Below are 18,745 nucleotides of genomic sequence, written 5' to 3' on the forward strand. Positions count from 1 at the left end.
TTGGTGATAGTTTAGAACAGCTTTATGTTAAAGGCTTGGTGCAGCCTCTTGAGCTTCACAAGTTACTATTTTGCCAAGTAGGTGTAACCTAACTAGCTATGCGACACCTTTGTCAAGCAGAGTCAACCATTTGACCAGGGACAGTAGCCCATTATCGAATGGATCTGTAGTAAAATGAGCAAGCACAGCAGGACTTATATACAGCAATATTTATTCCAAAGTGAAGAAAATAGTACAACTACACATCAAACAGCTTTATTTTTCATACCAGCCAGGAAAAAAAAAAAAAAAAAAAGAGAGAGAGCTCCCAAATGGACATGTGAATTCCGACATTGATATCTTGACTCAAGGCAAGCCCAACCAAACTCCTTAACAAAACACCTTGAAACTCTAGTGAATTAGATTCCATAAGGAGGTATTAATATCAAAGACGAGGGCTTAACCCAGGGAAAAGAAGGCCGTTTTGATTCTGCTAGCATTAAGAAATAGTAGTAACTGAACTCGTCCGACCATTTGGGGTCCAGTTGATATGTCATGCCCGGTCTAACCTCAAAATTGAATTGTTTATCCCATCAAAAAATCTCTGGGAAAAATCTCTTTTATTAAAGAACTGTGCAATTTCCTAGAGTTTCGATATATGTGGGCGGGACACTTGCATCCATCTAACCCTTCCTTTGGATATACATCATGCCACCCCAAATTTTACCGCAAAGGAACGGAAATCCCATTCCAACAGTCCAACACTTAGGGCAGAAGAGGATGGTATTCCATTTTGGAAAGGTTATGAACTGAGCTATCTCTCTAGGGAATTGATGTACCTCCCGGTAAGAATCTCATAACCGTAAAGGTTCTAGGCGTGGACTTTAGTCAATGGTTAGTCCCCCATATTTATGAAGAAAAGGGACAAAACATCCTGCCGATTTGAGGCACGATACCGTTTTCGTCGACTCGAGATTGTCGAAGTATCGTTCATCCGATCCATCTCCCTCAGCCGCTAAGCTTCTGCTCGCGTATAAAAGCAGAGCTCAAAAGTGAAAAAAAAGCCACCGCAGCCATGAAACCAAAGCTACTATTAGTAGCATGGCCATAACATTCCCGCACGATCTGCCTAATAGGAGGGTCAAGGGCCTTTAGATAATCAAGGCTCTCTCTAACACCGTTGACAATTTTGTCGATATCCTTGCTATCCCGGAGAGCTGAGCGTAGACTAGAACGAAGTGTTTGCTGGACAATACCAGAGGAAAGGGAAACTCCAATTACAGAGCCCAGTGACCGGAATAGGTATGAGCATGCAGTAGCAACAGCTTGATCCTCTGGGGATGCGTTCGCGACTTAGGCACATGATTAGCAACTCAACGGGCACCTGTGAAAGAAAGAGAGAACGTACGTAAAGCAATCAAAGTTGTTGTTACTCCCACTCCATTTCCCAATCCACACATCACCATTCCGATCATAATGGCAATGGTGCTGTCCAAAATTGCACCTGAGAACAAGTAAATCACAAGCAGACCGGCAGTGAGCAGGGCATACGACCAAACTGTCACCCAAAAATATCTGCCGGTTTTTCTCATGATAAAGCCACCGACTAGAGAACCACTTACCCCCGCTATTATTGAAGGCAGGAGCCTAAGACCAGCCCCTGTGGCAGAAACACCTTCACGTGCTTGAAAAAACAATGGGAGGTAAAAGATACCAGCAAGCCAGGAGCCAAAACTAAAGAAATTGGCAAAGTAACAAGCAAGTAAGCTTCGCTCGAAGATGATATGACCGGGCGCAAACGGATCGGAAGCGATCCACATCTCAATGCAGAAAAACAATGCAAATAGAGCAATTGATACGGTCAACGATACAATCGTTATAGGAAGATTCCATGCAATATTGGTACCCCGATCCAATCCAAGTAGGAAACCGAAAACAGCAAAGACAAGGGTTGTCGCTCCTAGGAAGTCAACGCGTTTTAACTTTTCTCGCCAATGTGACTCGTCGATTGCTGGTAAATGTAACAGGAATGCAACCGCAATAAAAGCCACAAGACAGATTGGACCCTGAGCAAGAAAGGCCCTGCAGGAAACAAAGGGAAAAAGCTGTCAGCCTTTCACTCAAAAAGCGTGATCAAGTGTCTAGCCACTCACCAGCGCCAACCGATAGAATCAGCTAAGAATCCCCCTAGAAAATGTCAGAGCCTAATAACTTCGAAGTCACAATACAACTGAACATACCTAGTGGTGCACCCAACCCGGACCCGGTCGCATAGATGATATTAATGATTCCCTGCCAAACGCCGCGGTCTCGAAGAGGGACAATGTCACTTAAAAGTATGCTTACTACCGTGGTCATTCCTCCGCCTCCAATACCCTGAAAGATCTTTTGACTTCGTTAGTCGCTTACGAATCAGGAAAGGCCAGGAGACAACATACTCTGGCAGCAATCAATTCCTTAATATCTCGGGCTAGACCGCAAAAAACACACCCGAGCCCGAATACAGTGTAGCTAAATAGCAGACACGCTTTACGCCCAAAAATATCACTGAGGCGTCCATAGAGCGGCTGAAACGAAGTCAGGGATAAGAAGTAGGACGTAGCAACCCAATTAGTAAGGTTGAGGGCATTTAGATCGCTTCCAATCTTGCCATAACTTGCGACAATAATTGTCTGGTCCGCAGCAGAAAGAAATACCTACAGTCACAGCGTCAGCCCATCGGTCAAGCTATGATAAAGATAAGTATGTAGTATATGCATACACCGATCGATATGCTTGGGATAATGTATTTCAATTTTGTTTGTGCATCAGGTAGGCCCTCAAATTGAGCAGCTCTAGCTGCATCAACCTCATTTGCTTTCAATTCCTCCTCATCTGTGCCAGGGTCGCCGTTGGCCTTAGCCACTGATCCGCTCAAGACGGCGTGATCCTGGCGTCCATCTTCCTGGGAGATAAGCAGCGGAGTAGTCTCAGAGGCCGCCGAGTTCCAACCATTATCGGCCACAGTCTCTACCCTCATCTTAATCACCTCTTATCCCAAAGACAACTGAAATGCCAGGTGTCACGATACAGGATAATACGAGGAAGCGGATTTGGAAAATCCACGGTGACACGTGACTTTGGAGAAGATCGTCAAATCCCGAGAATTCCGTCGAGAACGGAGTACGGAGGAGTTACTCCGTATCCGCATTCACCATGGATAGCTCGATTCTACGTAATCGAAGCAAGCAAGCAAAGTCGACGATGAACGGATCGCACACATGGCGGGAAGCTTTGTTTCAATCGTGGCTGCTTCAGAGGTGCGTTTTCTGTTCATTGGACGAGAGATAAAACATAGTTGGGCCCGTGCGCGCTGGGGGTCTCGGCCCGTGAACAGAGCACGGAGTACTCCGTAGCTACCAGCAAAAAATCTCATAGTCGTCTGGAGGACATTGGAATTATGGAAGAGATACCCTTTGAAGATTATCCCGAAAGACAGGAAGAGCGGGGTATTGAATCCGAATATGGAGTACATACAAATTGAAATTTTAAGTGGATCATCGTCAATCACTTTCAGGGCTACGGAGTACAAGATACATCTTTGAGTGAAAATGACGGGAGTCGCTAGTTTCGGAAAATAATGCAATAGATCTTCATGCTTTAGTCACCGGATATAGAAGGCATTGAGACTGGTCCACCTGGTGAATCAGATTGCCTTGCGGTAAGAATTTCAACACCTGTCTCTGTTACCAGCAGAGTGTGCTCAAACTGAGCCGATTTCTTTCCATCTATGGTGACACTGGTCCAATTGTCCGGCCACGTCTTATCCCTATAGCTTCCCAAATTGATCATGGGCTCGATAGTGAAGCACATGCCGGGCTTTGCCGATCCGACGGTCTTACTTTTCGCATAATGTGGGATACTTGGAGCCGTGTGGAAGAGCTGGTTAACACCATGACCGCAATAAGTTCTCACGACACTGCAGTCCCGACTCTTTGCGTGTTTCTCGATGACATTACCCGGCTCACGGAATAACATTCCCGGTTTCACAATTTCGATAGCCTTGTCTAAGCATTCCCTCGCCGTTTCGACCACGCGAACTGTGTCAGGATCCGCAAGTGATTTGTCTCCTACGTAGTATGTTTCGTTGAGATCTGCATGGAAACCACCATGGTATATGGAAATGTCGATATTGATGATATCTCCGTCCTCGAGCGGCCGTTGGTCGGGAATGCCATGGCAAATGACTTCGTTGACCGAGGTACACACTGACTTAGGAAAGTTCATATAATTCAGGGGCGAGGGATATGCCTGATGTATCAAATCAGTTTTCATCCACTCCCGAGATGTCCAGACGCATGAGGACAATACTCACCTTTCGTTCCATACACGCTTGATAGACGACTTTATCAATATGATCGGTTGTCACGCCCACTTTAATCTCACGGGCTGCGATATCCAGGACCTCTCTTCCCATACGGCATACCTTCCTCATTCCATCTTGTTCCTTTTCGGTAAGAATTCTGATATTGTTCCGGCCAAAAAGTTTCTGCTCGGAGCGTGGAACTCCATCAATAGCGTAATCAGGCTGGACAACATCGGGGGGGACCTTGTTTTGTGGAGATAAAGGATACACTGGCCGTAGCTTGCCAGTATAAGGGTATGTCGGGAAAGGGTCGTACGTTGCTAAGGGAAGAATTCGGTCAGATCGATTTGAAGGAGAACTTTAAGTATGAGGAATAGGGTAATCACATTTGCTTTTATGGATCGCTTTATGTTCAGCCTATCGAGAAGTCAGCTCCGTCCAAGCCTCGTGTGAGCGGCCTCAGCACCTTGCGAGCCTGTCTGGAAGCGTACCCAACTACGCTTAAAGCAGTCCTGGGAACAGAAATAACTTTCTATTCCAAGTTTAAGGCATGTCGGACATCGTAGACTGCCTGCTGGATTTCTGCAGTCCAGTCCTATGCAGTTTTTGGCATCAACCTCACCCATTGTTGCGGAATTCCTATCGATCCTATCTTGGATCCTTGTTTTTTTTTTTAAAAAAAAAAAAATAAAAATAAAAATAAAAAAAAATAAAGGTAAAAATAGGTAAAAGTAAAACGCGTTGTGCTCCTCTTTAATTTGAGCCTAGGAGGGAGTGATGGTGTCAACAAAGTTGACCAGCCGTAAAAAAATGCCTGAGATCTTCCTTCGTGGAGAACCGAGACTGCCCCCTGGCCGTTGAGCGTGTCGATCAGGCAGCGTTGCGGGCGTTCTGGCTTCCAAGTTCTGCTGCTGGCGGGACTCAAAAGAAGGGAACCATTAGGCGCCACAGACGCTCTAGCCGCATCTATCACGTGAATCTCATTCAAAGGTGTGACGTTGTTCGCGGCTATTTCACTTCCGGAGGCACCTTTTGTGAATTGCCCCGCCAGAAAATATATTTTGACTCAACAACGTCTGAAAACTTCAAAAAAATCACTACTTACAATATGCCTGGCGGATTGAAGCAACGCAAGGTTGTAATTGTGGGCGCTGGCCCAGTGGGCTCCTTAGCGGCCCTCTATGCCGCCGCCCGAGGTGACAATGTCGAGCTCTATGAACTTCGCGGAGGTATGTCACGCGACAGGAGTACTTTGTCCTGTTGAGATGCTTTTTGGTGATAAATCCCCTAGTTGTCAATGAGAGTGATTCTTGGTTAATACCCGGACCGATCTGGTCTGAATATCTTTTTCATTTTCTCATATCCAGTGTTTTGTTCACAAACTGCTTTCTGCTCCAACACAATGGGGCCTCCTTTTGCCTCTCTGGTCCGGATCACAATAATGGTTCGATTTTTGTCACACGCTGCACTGTTATTCCCCATCGTTGTCCTGATCCCTGACTGATATTCAGCTTAATGCGTTATTCACTGTAATTGGTCTACTATTTGCTGCTTCTTGGCATTGATCGTCTTCCTATTTTGAATCTTGTAATTTGGGGATACATATTCATTTTTCTTCGGGCAGATCTCCGTGATCCATCGACCATTCCTCTAAACTTCACCAAGTCGATCAACCTCGCAATATCAGAGCGTGGGATCCATTCCATGGAGTCGTCGCACCGCCCCGGATTTGTTCAGCAAATTCTTCATGAGGCTATTCCCATGCATGGCCGTATGATCCATGGGCGTGCAAGCAGCGGAAAGCTCTGGGAAGAGGCACAGGCATATGATGTTCATGGTCGAGTCAGTCATACCTGAGAGCCTTCCCTGCTGCTTACAGGGCTGAATTGCTTATCTGGGCGATAGTACATCAATGCGATAGACCGTGGCACCTTGAATACAATTCTTCTGAATGAGCTTGAGCAGACGCCCAATGTTAAGCTCTTCTTCAACCACAAGCTGACAGGAGCCGATTTTAGAAACAATAAAGCCTGGTTCGAACGGAGAACCCCAGGTGATACCGTGGGGACATTCAAGGCGGATTCTAGCCAGGATGATAAATCTATCAACGTCACACGAGCTCCGGAGCTCGAGGTCCCGTTTGATTTGTTGATCGGTGCTGATGGTGCACATTCTGCTACTAGATTCCACTTGATGAAATTCGCGCGAATGGATTACCAACAGGAGTATATCGATACCCTGTGGTGCGAATTCCAGATCAAACCATCGGACGACAATGACTTCCGTATCTCGCCCAATCACCTTCATATCTGGCCTGGACGCGAATTCATGTTCATCGCACTGCCATCTCCAGACAAGACCTTCGTTTGCACGCTCTTTGCCCCATCGGCCCATTTTTCCGCACTTGAAAAATCTCCCGACCAACTGTACGAATTCTTCAATGTTCATTTCCCGGGGGTATCACCGGAGCTTATCCCTCCGGAATCCCTGAAAGAGCAGTTCATGAACAATCCACATCTCCCATTGATCAGTATCAAATGCTCCCCCCACCATTTCAATTCGAGCGTCGTCATCCTAGGCGACGCATCTCATGCCGTCCTTCCATTCTATGGTCAGGGCCTGAACGCAGGCCTCGAGGATGTCCGAATCCTCTTCAAACTTCTCGATGAATCCGGCGTGTACTCCCCCGAAAACGCCAACGACCCCGCTCGCATCAAAGAACTACGCGCAGCCGCATTAAACGCGTATACCCGCCAGCGCGTTCCCGACGCGCATGCCATCAACGATCTGTCTCGTCGCAACTACATTGAGATGCGCTGGGGCGTCAAATCATCCACCTATCGGATCCGCAAGGCCATTGAAGAGGCACTATATCGATACGCACCTGGTCTGGGCTGGTCGACGCAGTATGCCCGTGTGAGTTTTGGAAATCAGCGGTATTCGGAAGTCGAGGAGGCCACCGCGCGGCAAAGTAAAGTGCTGATTCGCGTCTTGGGCGCAATGCTTTTCTCGACCGTTGGTCTGGTAGGGATATGGATGTGGAGGTGGCGTCGCATGAGGTCGTTGGCCACCGTCGTCATCCATGGGGCGATGGGAATGCTTGGAAAATAAGCGAGAGGAAGAGAGCGACAGATTACGCAGATTACGCGGATTAGTAGGTGTGAGGCTCCATGTACTTGGAGGCCTTTCTTTTTATTTTTTGTATAAAATGTTGCGTTTGGATAATCTCCTCTCCGTATATAATGACTGAGGTCGCACGAAATATATCTTGATATAGATACGTTTTGAGTATCCCAAAAGTAATAAGGGAACTCTTCAGCCTTGTTTCATATGTTAGACCATGGTATCCTCTTGCTAGGATGAGTATTTCCGGGCCTTGCGCCAAATTTAACTTCTCCCAGGTAAAAAAGAATGCAACATTGATTGGTGTATCGAAAAAATCGCATTATCTTTCCAACCAGGATAACAAAAAGAAATTAAAAAAGTGGCTGTCTATTATAGTAACATATACAGATGACAATTGGAATGGAGGCTAGAATTATCGTCTCTTACTATGGCGATTACTCGTCATCGAGCTCCAAGGGCCAAAAAAAGAAAAAGAAAATGGGGAATCCAAGTGAAGTGAGGGTAGGTCCGGGTTGGGAGTTAAATGAATGAGATGGCAGCCTTGTGGAGATAGAGAAAAACGAGTGGACGTGTACGGGGGGTTCAGGAAATTATGCAGGTAAAAAACTGGCAGCGAAAAATATGGCCCAATAATAGAGCCCGGAAAATTGGTCGTTGGTGTTGCCCGCAAGGCCCGGGGGACAGATGAGATCAAAAAATGGACATTTATCACTTTAATCCCGGCCAAAGAGAGGGTCCCATTCGCATGTGGCAACGGAATTACCGCGATTCCGCACACGATCCATCTTCGTATCCACTAATTTGAGCTCTTCCTATCGAGCGCGGAAGGCTCACGAGGTTTCATATTGCTTCGAAATTCCCTGGATGCTATTCATGATGGCGGGGTATTAGAACTTGTCAGCTCCAATAACGGTACAAACTCCTCGGGCGTAAACTGAAACATTCCCGGCCAGCTGAAGAGGGCGATATACATAAACGATCAGGCCCAGTCCTAGAGGCCATTATGGAATGCAAGTTTCTCTCGGTGAATTCGCCGTTCGTGGATATATCTCTCTGTTTGGACATACAACCAATCAAAGTACTCCATGGCAGAAGCATCCTTGAGGATCTTAGCAACTTGGGTTCCCGCGGAAATAAACTGAAGGATATTGCGGTCGTCTTTCAACGGACGATTTTGATTCTTGGTCACATGGCGTGTTTCCAGGGCATTTTCCAGCACGGTTACAAACTGCTTAATCTGCCCATTATACAGGACCCTGGCAGGAATTCGCCGCTTCGTGGCAAGCCTTTTCAAAAGATAAACCCATTCAGTCCATTCGCGGTCCTGTGGGCTCCTAACATGCTTTTTGTCTGATTCTAGAGGGATAGGGAACTGGTATTTTGCCACAAAATCGAAAGCACATTTTGACAAACGATCATTAACATCAGAAAGGATCTGATCTTGTTCTTGCACATCCAAAGTTGTAGGAAGGAGAGGGAGATCATCTTCCTGAATTTCCACGGTTATAGCAGACGGCATGTCTAGAAGCTGAGTTGGTCCATCAAACTCATCCCTGTTGCCTGGCCGCCGTTGTGAGTGGTATCGTCCGGCTCCTCTTACGCTATCCGTTGCTCGCCGTTTTAGCCGTTCGGGAAATAAATTTGGTTCTCCTGAAATGAGCGTCTTTGGAGCGCGGATATCACTGCAAGTAGAAGCAGGCATCTCCAAACCGCCATTAATTGGTGCTTGCGCCAGTTGTTCTCCAATTGGCCGTGGCATGAGAGATGGCGGTGGATAAGAATATTGATCATAGGACAAAGGAGATAAAGACAATCTATTGCTATTGGCATAAATGCTCCAGGTTTCAGAGAAATCGGACCGCTCAGAGTAAGGGGCCGCTTCCGTATGCTTCTGATGAAATTGATCCTTTTTGGGGGACGGTATCCTGATTCAATGATTGCAACTCAGCGCCTCTTTCCCAACAGTATATTTGTAGACCAATTATATACCTGTTGCTGTACGCTCTCGATGCCTCAGAAGTGTCCCAGGGTGGTTGAATCCCATGATCTCTGCCGGTTCCCGGGCTTGCACAGTTTCGTGAGCGCGATCCAATACCGGGAGGGGGAGAAAGGAAATAAAAGTCAACCGACCTTCGCGCAGAGAACGATAGTGGATCGCAAGATCCCGGACTAAACGGCGAGTCTCTGGTTTGGCCATGCTTTCCAAACGGAACGAAATTTGCATATGCCATGTTAAGCTGCAGCGGCAATCAAATTAAAAAAATAAAAAAAAAGGAATATGGGTATATAATTCCACACGAGTAAAGGCGGGGGAGTCTGCCCTGTATATCTTTTAACGGAAATAAAAGAAGTTCGCCTGGTCGAGGATAGATAAAAAAACTGCCCCCAGCAGGCATCAACAACTGCTAATCAGGAGGAAGCGGAAATGAATCGTCCCAATAGATATCGAAATGGGAAGTATCGACAAGGAAAGATCTTCGAAATAACTTAGATGAAAGCGATCAATATCGTCATTTTCACAAGTCGTAATTCGCTAAAAGCCCAGTTTTCTGACCAGATGGCAGCGCGCGTGACAGATTTTGAAAAGGACACCAGCGACTCAGTCGCGGAAGCATGGCACACTATCCTGGGTTTTCTGGAAAGGGGGGGCGGACGCTAACCCTTGTAAGTGGCGGCCACGGAATTCAACGAAAGGGAGAAGGGTGTTGTCACAATTGTGATTCAGGAGTCTCAAAAAAGAAGGGCCCCGAGGTGTTAAGGGGCGCTTCAGACATGCTGAGATGAGGATAAGCAAAAGGACCGTAGGGATTGGGCAGCAATGACAGGGCAATAATAGGCTCTTTCTCGAGGATCATTTAGGCCGCTACTTTGCTGCAAGAAAACCAAGCCTTTGGGCAGCAATCGTAAGGCATTAGGCTCTTTCTCTGGGATTATCTCCATTCGCAGCTGATTTGCAGACGGTTCATGTCAACTGCAGGAACTGTAATTTAGCTGGTCTTAGTCTAACGTAACTGAATATTGTGACATAACGGCCAACCGGCTGATGCTACCTGATATCGGGAAGATGGAGAAGTAACGGGCTTGTGGCTGGCAAGCCAGTGGGCGAGAACCCATTCCGACAGACAGGTGAGTGACTTTTAAGGCCATTATTACTCGTCAACGTATAACTAGGCATTTCTGCCGCGATAGAGATATAATTTGCTTTGAGGCGATTGCTGGCTGTTTGAAGGTTGACGTTGGAAAAGCTGGCGATTCGGAGAGAAGGCTGCAAGGATGCCCGTGGTCGGTCGATCGGATTAAACATTCTCCATCGACTAAACTGGGTTCCAAATCTACGGGGTCGAACTGGGGACACTGAGGGTGCCTTACATCCTTCGTGCGGGCCAGAAAAGTCGATTACGAAGAGTAGGGAATGATCTGCGGACTTTGCCAGTCTCAACAGTTAGAAAGGGTATGAACGAAAATGTTCACTGACTAAAATTGAAAAGTACCCACGCATAGAAAAAGTACGTGATGCTTGAAGTTTCAAATGGCTAGATCGGAACTTTCGCTGCATGTCTCGCAACATCGGCTATCGACCTGGGTAGAATTGGAATCAGTGACCAGGAGCTTTGCCGAGCTTTATCAAGTGTCCAATACTCTGGGGATCGCCGTATAGATCGCCATCGGACGCTAAGAAAAAACGTTGCTTGCAAGAGGCCCTTTATCGACCATCTTTTCAGGTGCTAAAGTGAGACCGTGGGGGTTCCAGTCAAGGGAAGATCGTTTCTATTTGCCTTGAAAAGAACCGATAAGAGTACGGAGTACACGATCAGAACATATCTAATAATATACAAGATGGCGTGCCGGTCCAAAGGGAGCGTGTTTTTGCCCTCAAGGTAGCACGCGAAAACCCGCCCAGGAACTCCAATTATCATGCAACAGAATTTCAAAATACCCATTAGACGACTCTACACAGCGCATATCCTCCGACACTTCGCTCCACGCACTCTCTAGCTTCGAATACACCCTTCGACGTCGAGAGGAATATACATTCTCCGGGAGATCGGAGTCCATCAACGTGCCTAGCCTCGTTACCCCTGACGATTTGGCGGAGAGATGGGAGATCAAGAGTGACACGGCGTGTAGGTTTGCTAATCAGGGATATTTTGGTAATTAACGGTTCACTCTGCCAGTATTTTAGGCCCACCCATAACCGACGAGATGCAATGTTCTCTTTTGTGACGGGGTCCAAAATCTCAGCCAGCTCCTCAGCAGAGGGTTGGTTCAGAAGGAAGTGAGGGGGTGGGGGAGTTGCGCCCCCTAGAACAACGGACGAAATGAGACCGGTATGGCGGAACGCATGCAGGACATTCTGGTGGAGCTTGGTGTATGGAACAGAGGTTGTTGAGAGGCGGGCTTTGGAGGCATTTGTTATGTGGGAGCAAACATGGGCGAGGTTGACAAGGGACATTTTCGGTGGTTATATAGAGGTGAAAGGCCCCGGTGGGGTCTTTGAACGGCTCACGATGGCGAAACTGGGGATGATTGCTCGAGGGTATGGGATCTAGTGAGACGGCCAGCGCGTTAGAAATAGCAGGTATTTTCGTCGTTGGAATTTTCGCACAATACCTTTTTTTTCTTGCGACGGGACCAATTGCCTCTCTTGGATGGGATATGACTTCGAAATGGCTTGTTGAATGTGACCCGAACAATTGCTTCCGCTGCCTCCAACTGAAGATTCGATCGAAACAACCTTTCCAACGAGCGGCTTCGAAAAATCCCCCGGATAATCTTCCACTCCGGACCGAAAGAGGGAAAGCGGTACTGTACCGCGCTATCCAAAACTATTAAGCTCCATTGGTCAAAATCTACTATTTAGGTGTATGGTATCGTAACTGCCCCGGTATCGCGTTGGCCAATCAGTTCGCGTATCTGCCATCCCGTTTAAGCGCCCGCTGAACGTCGATCGGCCCGGTCATTCGTCGGATCGTCGCTTGCTTCGATGCCGCCCGAGAGACCCCCAGCAGCCCGCTGGTGCACCTCTTAAGCGCGGGGCTTGCCTCCAGCCACGATGCACAGAAGCCGGAGTCCTCATCCTCTCTCTCGCGCCTGGATCTCTCTTCGCTCCCCGTGCCCCTCGGTTGCCTCAAGCTGATATTACAGCAAGTTAATTTTAAACTTACATACCCGCTCCGAAGGTACCACCGTACCACCGATTCACGAATGCCGCCCCTCCCGGGAGAAGAACGCTTATTGACAGTGTGAGTGATACAGCGCTGCAGCTGAAGTACGCCGGTTTCTAAGCGTCTTGCAGATTTGCGGATGTGCACTATTATTTCTCTCCGCCCTCTCCACGGCCCCCGCTTCATCGATTCGATAAAGGGTCATACCTCTACTTATACCATGATGCGACCCAGCACAAGGCCAGGATTGAGATAGCCAATAATCCAGGCCTTCCTGAGCAAGATGCTTTTGCTGGCTGTATGTTCTCTCCCAGAGTGACCGCCTGGTATTAGGGATAGTGTGTATATTCACGCAACACTCTGTAGCTTTGGGGGCCACGCTCTTACGGAATTCGGACAAGTTTCCTACTCTGTTTACCTTGACGGTTAATGCCCAACGGCAAAGCGTATCGGGGGAACAGCCGGGCCAACTTGCCACCAATGAATGGTCCCTCATAAGTGGTCACCCTCACGATATCAGTGGAACCCTCCATAGGCTCCATACACTGGATATATACTTCTGGACCGCGGACGACGCCGGGCTTTTCCTAGCAACAGTACGGCGGATCTTGGACCCGTCTCAAATTGATATCATTGCAACTCAACCGTCACAGCAGACGTCGTCTATGAGTACTGTTGTTCAGCAGTTAGAACAGGCCGCTATATCCGACCCAGGATATCAAAACAATCATCCAGGGAGAACGTCCCCAACAAGCTCGACGAATTTGCCGCCCCCCCCTCCAGGTGCCCCACCGGTTAAATCGGCCTCGACTATTGCTCAGCCTCCAACAGCGCATGTTAGCTCGTCAGAAGAGCCCGAGAAGCAACCACAGGATCAAAAAGCCGAAAACTATGCGCCCTTGGCTTACAATCCTGCTGCACCAGCTGCGCCAGAGCCGATCAAACACCGCGAAAAGACACCTCCGCCGCCAGATGCTGCAACCGGGACGGGACTGGCAGCTGCAGCAGCTCGAGAGCAAGGCACACATTTCACGCACCTGCCCGGATCCCCCGGGTCGGCAATGTATACTTCACCACCTCCAACCGCAGGACTGACTCAACCGCAATCGCCACCTCCCCATAGCAGCGGGCTTTCGTTTGGGTCGACGAGTGGGTCTGTAACCACCGGGCCACCCGCTTCCGGACCAGCGGCACCGCTGAATTATGCACAGCAACCCCCATCCCAGGAACCCAACATGGGAATTTACCGACAGCAGAGTTTTGGGCCACCTCCCGGCGCTGAAACCTATAGCCAAGCCCAGCAATTCCAACAACAGCATGCTGTCGCTTACAGTCAGCCGCAAACGCCCCCCGCCATGTACGGCCAACATCAGGCGTACCAGCCTCAATCTCAGCCCCATCCTCAACAGCCGCAAGTTCCCATTGGTGGGTATTCAGACTATTCGTATGGTCAACCTCAGCAAACCATGGGAAACGCGTACGACATCCATAATCAGGTATATAGGCCTACTGAAAACGAGCATAGGTACCATCAACGTCGCGGATCAGGAAGCCTGACTTCCGGAGACAAGAAGCCAGGCAAAATCACAGAAAATGCAATGCGGGTTGAGAAGGGGGTCAACAGGTTCCTTAAAAAGCTGGAGAAGAAGCTGTGAAAGTCCCCTATAATTTTTAATGCGCAGACATTTCCTATTTTCTGTGTTTAGTGCGTGTGCTTGTGTTAATTGTGAGCGATATTAGCATATGTGTTATCCGGTTTCAGATGATGGTGTAGCTGGTACTGTTGCTCTTTTTATATAGTGCCTTGCAAAAATTTGTGTAAATTAGTAATCCAACATGTCTCCAACAACATGGTATCCTCTTGCTAGGAAGTCTCAAACCGATGGATGAAGGGAGAAACGCAGGCGCTAAAGCAAACAAATCTATTCGGCCTCAGGAAATGTATGTAACTGTCTCCTCCGACAGTCTTGACAACGCGCTTCTCGCGGATCCAGAATAGACGGCCGACGCCAGAAACCACAAATCTCGTTCCTGCCGACAGATATGGCACCGAAAATTGATTAAAGAGGGCAAAATTCAAATCCTTGGTCACAATGCCCAACAATGTTGTGTATGCTGTTGCGAACGACAGCAGCACTGGGTTTGCCGAGGATAGACCATCAGTTTTAAAGGGCAGGACGGTTTGATATGAGGGCAGGGAGGCCCTTGGGCCTGGCAAGGATGCAGAAGAATCAGACAAGAGGCTGCCAAAGGAGGCAAGCATCTATAAGATTCTGGGGAAGCATGAACGCATCCTCCAGTTCCATGGCCTTGAGACTGATGTTTTGGACAGCCCAGACTCGGTTTTAAGAGCATAGGCTTTGCGCCTAGAGCGGGCTCCCCATGACAGCCTACAAGGTAACATTGTGAGCAGCTCTGCAGATCCACCTGGACTGCAAACCCGGCTCCAGCTGGCAGTTCAGTTTGCAGAGGGTGCAGCATATTTGTACCACCATGAGATTATCTGGGGAGACCTGCCAACTAGGAATGTCTTTCTGTGTGATGGGTGGCGTATCAAGCCGGGTGACTTTGCTGACTCTGACCTTGAGAGGCACTATCCTCATGACTGGTATGTCTGTGAAGCCCGCTACTGCCCCTCCTGGTTCTCCTAGGTCTCATCTCCACATTGTTGGGACTATAAACCGCGACATGTTTGCTCTTGGGAGCGCGATATGTGAGATTGTGGAGTGAAAGGTGCCGTACAGTTCAGATACCAAGAAAATCAGATTGTGAGGTGCTGGCAATTCTGGAGCTGGATGAGTTGGCCTCCTTATAGTGGCTCTCAGAGCGTTGATGTGTTTGCTTTACTGCACCCCACTGGAGAGGTGATGGGGAGAAATTCCTCTGTCCCTCGAAGCTCACTTGAGGATGCTGATGTGTCCATCCCTGTCAAAAATGCCCTGGGGTCTGTGCCAATTGTGTTTGATCACTATAGGGGCCTTCAGAGAACAGTTCTCTGTGCCCTGCTGACACTAGTAAAAGAGCCCACAAAATGACCCCCTTACGCCCCGGCGATCCTGAGTGGAGCCCGCGTTTCATCACTTTTCCAATCTTCCGGGCCATGGCACCATACAGTCGGGGATTATTATTTTCTCTTTTCTTTTCTTTTCTTTCCTTTTTTTTTTTCCAAGGCCGAGGCAATGAGCTGGTTGCTAAACAAAAAGATACTCATTGCTTATGGAACTCCATCTTTCATACAGAGGAGTTAATTGGAAGAGCTTTGAACCGCCATGCTGCTCCGTGCTTCCCAGAATCAAGCTGGTCCCATAGAACGGCACAGAAAATGCAAAACGCACAATCGTCAAGAAGTAAAACTGGATTATAAATATTTATATAATTCTTTAAAGTTTAGTTCCTCTTACATTTCCTTGTTCAAAAAGGAAAAAAGAAGGAGAATAAAGCCTCAATACAATGTATAGTTATGATCAAATGTAATGCTCCATCTCCGCTCTGCTTATGGGTAGTAAGTCAAAAAAAAAAAAAAAAAAAAAAAGACAACAAAAAAAGAACAAAAATATGAAGCAAAAAACCAAGAGCAGTAGGATTATCCCGACATTTAGAAAAAAAACCAAATATGGAACCAAATAGAATCAGACAGATAAGAAGTGAAATAGAACATGGTTCCAGGGGGTGAATACATATGGAGAAGTTGTCGGCATTGGTTTGTCTTGGAATTGGGTTTAATGTGGACCAGAAAATGCCGGGGCAGAATTGAAGAAAACAGTAGTATTGGTAAGCCGAGATTGATCCCAATTTCGAAATCATATAAAAAAAAAAGGCGTATTCGCGATGCAATTTAATATTGTGAGACAATGTAGGGGCGATCAAGCTTGTAGAGCTTCGGGTTCCTTGATTTCAGCGGCTGGGGCTGCGGGAGTTTCTTCTACCACGGACACTTCAGGTTCATAAGGAACCGGGGGCTCGGTGATTTCAACATTGCTCTCTGGCTCCTGAGGCTGTTGCGAGGTAACGTCCTCGCCAGTAAGTCCTTCTTTAGCAGCAGTTTGCGCATGTAATTTCGCTTCAGGAGAGGTTGCTACGGGAGATTTCACTTCGTGGCGCTCGGCCTCGGGGGATTTCGCCTTTGGCGGCTTTCTTGAGCTGGTGTGATTTTGATCCGATACCTTTCGCCCAGTTTGCGTTGTCCGGGATGGCCTTGGAGGACTCTTTACGTCGATCTTATCGTGCACTTTGTTTGCTGAACTAGCGGTTGGCCGCATCATCCTTGCCAAGAAGGATTCATCGGGTGCCCGTGCACTGACATTGCTTGTGCGAGACTTTGGCCTGTCGAGTCCCAAGTTTGGTGGTGGCGCGAGCGAAGCATGAGAAACCTGTTTTCGCACCGTCGTCGAAGGAACACTTGTTTTCGGGGCAGCTGTGGATCGATCCATGCGTAGTGAGGAGACCTTTCGCGTAAGCTTGTTCGCGTTGACGCCATTGCGGCTGGGAGGGCGTGAAGATGTACTGTTGGTTTTGGCCGCCGATGATGCAGTTGGCGCGGTCATTGAGCTGGGGAGACGGACTGGACGTGTTGGAGACTTTGGTCGGATCTTTGGATGGTTTGGAGACGCTTGCTTCGAGCCAGGCCTGGAAACAATTTCCCTTGTGGACAAGGCACGTTTGTCTTGGGTCACTGGGCTCGAAGACGAGCGACCAGATCTTCTTGGGGTATTGACACGCGAGTGAGTTTTGTTTACTTCCCTCGCAACGGCAGGGCTGTTGACGGCATTTGTTTTGTTAATATGCGAGTCAGGAGTAGCCGGGAGTTTCGGAGTTCGGGGGGCAGGTGGCGTTTTTGGGCCCTTGGGGAGCGTGCTTTTAGAAACCTTGCGGTTTGGTTCCTTTGGGATCACTATATTCGCGGGACGAGAAGACGTTGTCTTGGTATCCGGCGCATTCGGTTTGGTAGGCTGTAATGTCTCCTTTGGTGGACTGTGTGTTTTGGGTTCTGGCACCACGGTCTTGTTTGGTTCAGGAACAGCTGAACTCAATCCCCGCGGGGGTGATCCGTTCTTCTGCAGCTGTAGTTTCGAATCTTCGAACGCTGAACCCTTCAGGATAGCTCCCAGACCCTGTATCACTTCGCCCGGAACATCGCGTGTTGTGGTATTCGCACCGCCAGTTGATTCCCTCTTTTCGGTCATCGGAGTCGGGGGGTTCGATTTGGCAGGAAAAGCTCTATGTATCGAGCCCGTGGGCGACAGAGGGGTAGATCTTTCGATTGGGCCTCCAAACTCGTGCATGGGCTTTGTGTTGACCGGGGAGACACCGGAATCGGTACTTCTCAGCCATCCCAAGGGAGATCCGGAGCCACCGTTGCGTTCGACGGGGATGAAGCTTGCGCGAACTTTGGAGAGCGGACGAACAGTTCCTGAGCCATCTGCGCCAATTGGGGAGCGGCCACGCGACGGAGGGGAGGTCGAGATGTTGTTTTCGAACTTGGCCAACAAGCCGCGGACACCTGTCTGCGTCGGTTTGTCCGACATTGCGTCCTGGATTCCGGTACGACGTTGTGCTAGGGCAAAGTAAGCATAGAGAGCTGGGCGAAGAAGACGTTGACGGTTGTCGTTTTAAGAAAAGAGAGAGCGAGAGAGAAGGGTGAGTTGAGGTGAGGAAGGGGAGATTATTATGAAACACGCAAAGAAGTTTGAAGGCGAAGTGGTCGGTGGGCGGGTTGCCAGGGAGCCTGAGGATGGATTGCAGCGCGCGTCGGGGAGGTAACGTGATTGTGTGACTGAATTTGGGACGGAAGACGCAGCCAATGGACGACACCAGGCGGGTCCCAGGGACAAACAAACGGCGTGGGCTGAAGAGATGGACTTGGTAACAGGATACGAAGAAACAGATTGCCTGGAGCCCAAGGATTGTATCAGGGCAGATTGGAGAGGGATTCTTGAGGTCGGAGGCCAGCAGGCAATGATTTTAAGGGAGGTTCCGGAGTTATCACCAACCTTGGCGGGTCTGCAGTTAATTAGCTAATAAAAAGCCCAGGCCCTGGAAAAGGGGCTTCGAAACATCCACCGTGGCCTGTGACGTCCCATCGGGGCATGGGATGGCATGGCATGGCTTGCCTCTCTCAGAGAGCAGAGGA

General features: G+C 48.5%; 7 protein-coding genes across 7 annotated transcripts; 2 read left to right on the plus strand and 5 right to left on the minus strand.

Moving 5' to 3' along the window:
- Positions 1-616: 616 nt before the first annotated feature.
- On the minus strand, positions 617-3,038 carry D8B26_004327 (uncharacterized protein). The gene is made up of 6 exons (XM_003065129.2): positions 2,741-3,038; positions 2,418-2,675; positions 2,220-2,364; positions 2,133-2,166; positions 1,388-2,061; positions 617-1,331 (listed from the first exon to the last, which is right to left on the minus strand). Exons 1-6 carry the CDS (start codon positions 2,996-2,998, stop codon positions 988-990), a joined length of 1,713 nt encoding a protein of 570 aa, XP_003065175.1. The 5' UTR covers positions 2,999-3,038; the 3' UTR covers positions 617-987.
- Positions 3,039-3,566: 528 nt separating this feature from the next.
- On the minus strand, positions 3,567-4,994 carry MAP1 (Methionine aminopeptidase 1). Its single transcript, XM_003065130.2, has 4 exons — positions 4,816-4,994; positions 4,711-4,741; positions 4,334-4,644; positions 3,567-4,269 (listed from the first exon to the last, which is right to left on the minus strand). The coding sequence occupies exons 1-4, from the start codon at positions 4,948-4,950 to the stop codon at positions 3,619-3,621; spliced, it is 1,128 nt and encodes a 375-aa protein (XP_003065176.2). The 5' UTR covers positions 4,951-4,994; the 3' UTR covers positions 3,567-3,618.
- Positions 4,995-5,411: 417 nt separating this feature from the next.
- On the plus strand, positions 5,412-7,606 carry BNA4 (kynurenine 3-monooxygenase, mitochondrial precursor). Its single transcript, XM_003065131.2, has 3 exons — positions 5,412-5,553; positions 5,949-6,166; positions 6,230-7,606. The coding sequence occupies exons 1-3, from the start codon at positions 5,433-5,435 to the stop codon at positions 7,433-7,435; spliced, it is 1,545 nt and encodes a 514-aa protein (XP_003065177.1). The 5' UTR covers positions 5,412-5,432; the 3' UTR covers positions 7,436-7,606.
- An 835-nt stretch (positions 7,607-8,441) lies between these two features.
- Positions 8,442-9,681, minus strand: D8B26_004330 (uncharacterized protein; the record flags this gene model as incomplete). Its single annotated transcript, XM_003065132.2, has 2 exons — positions 8,442-9,375; positions 9,440-9,681. The coding sequence occupies 2 exons, from the start codon at positions 9,679-9,681 to the stop codon at positions 8,442-8,444; spliced, it is 1,176 nt and encodes a 391-aa protein (XP_003065178.2).
- Positions 9,682-11,190: 1,509 nt separating this feature from the next.
- On the minus strand, positions 11,191-12,166 carry D8B26_004331 (mitochondrial 37S ribosomal protein uS8m). Its single transcript, XM_003065133.2, has 2 exons — positions 12,062-12,166; positions 11,191-11,996 (listed from the first exon to the last, which is right to left on the minus strand). The coding sequence occupies exon 2, from the start codon at positions 11,901-11,903 to the stop codon at positions 11,391-11,393; it is 513 nt and encodes a 170-aa protein (XP_003065179.1). The 5' UTR covers positions 11,904-11,996; positions 12,062-12,166; the 3' UTR covers positions 11,191-11,390.
- Positions 12,167-12,479: 313 nt separating this feature from the next.
- D8B26_004332 (uncharacterized protein) lies at positions 12,480-14,466 on the plus strand. The gene is made up of 3 exons (XM_066124448.1): positions 12,480-12,693; positions 12,747-12,913; positions 12,982-14,466. The coding sequence occupies exons 1-3, from the start codon at positions 12,656-12,658 to the stop codon at positions 14,268-14,270; spliced, it is 1,494 nt and encodes a 497-aa protein (XP_065980529.1). The 5' UTR covers positions 12,480-12,655; the 3' UTR covers positions 14,271-14,466.
- Positions 14,467-16,478: 2,012 nt separating this feature from the next.
- Positions 16,479-18,140, minus strand: D8B26_004333 (uncharacterized protein; the record flags this gene model as incomplete). Its single annotated transcript, XM_003065135.2, has 1 exon — positions 16,479-18,140. The coding sequence occupies one exon, from the start codon at positions 18,138-18,140 to the stop codon at positions 16,479-16,481; it is 1,662 nt and encodes a 553-aa protein (XP_003065181.1).
- Between the last annotated feature and the right edge of the window lie 605 nt (positions 18,141-18,745).

Source organism: Coccidioides posadasii, chromosome 2 (assembly GCF_018416015.2).
Source record: "Coccidioides posadasii str. Silveira chromosome 2, complete sequence".
Taxonomy (NCBI): Eukaryota; Fungi; Ascomycota; class Eurotiomycetes; order Onygenales; family Onygenaceae; genus Coccidioides; species Coccidioides posadasii.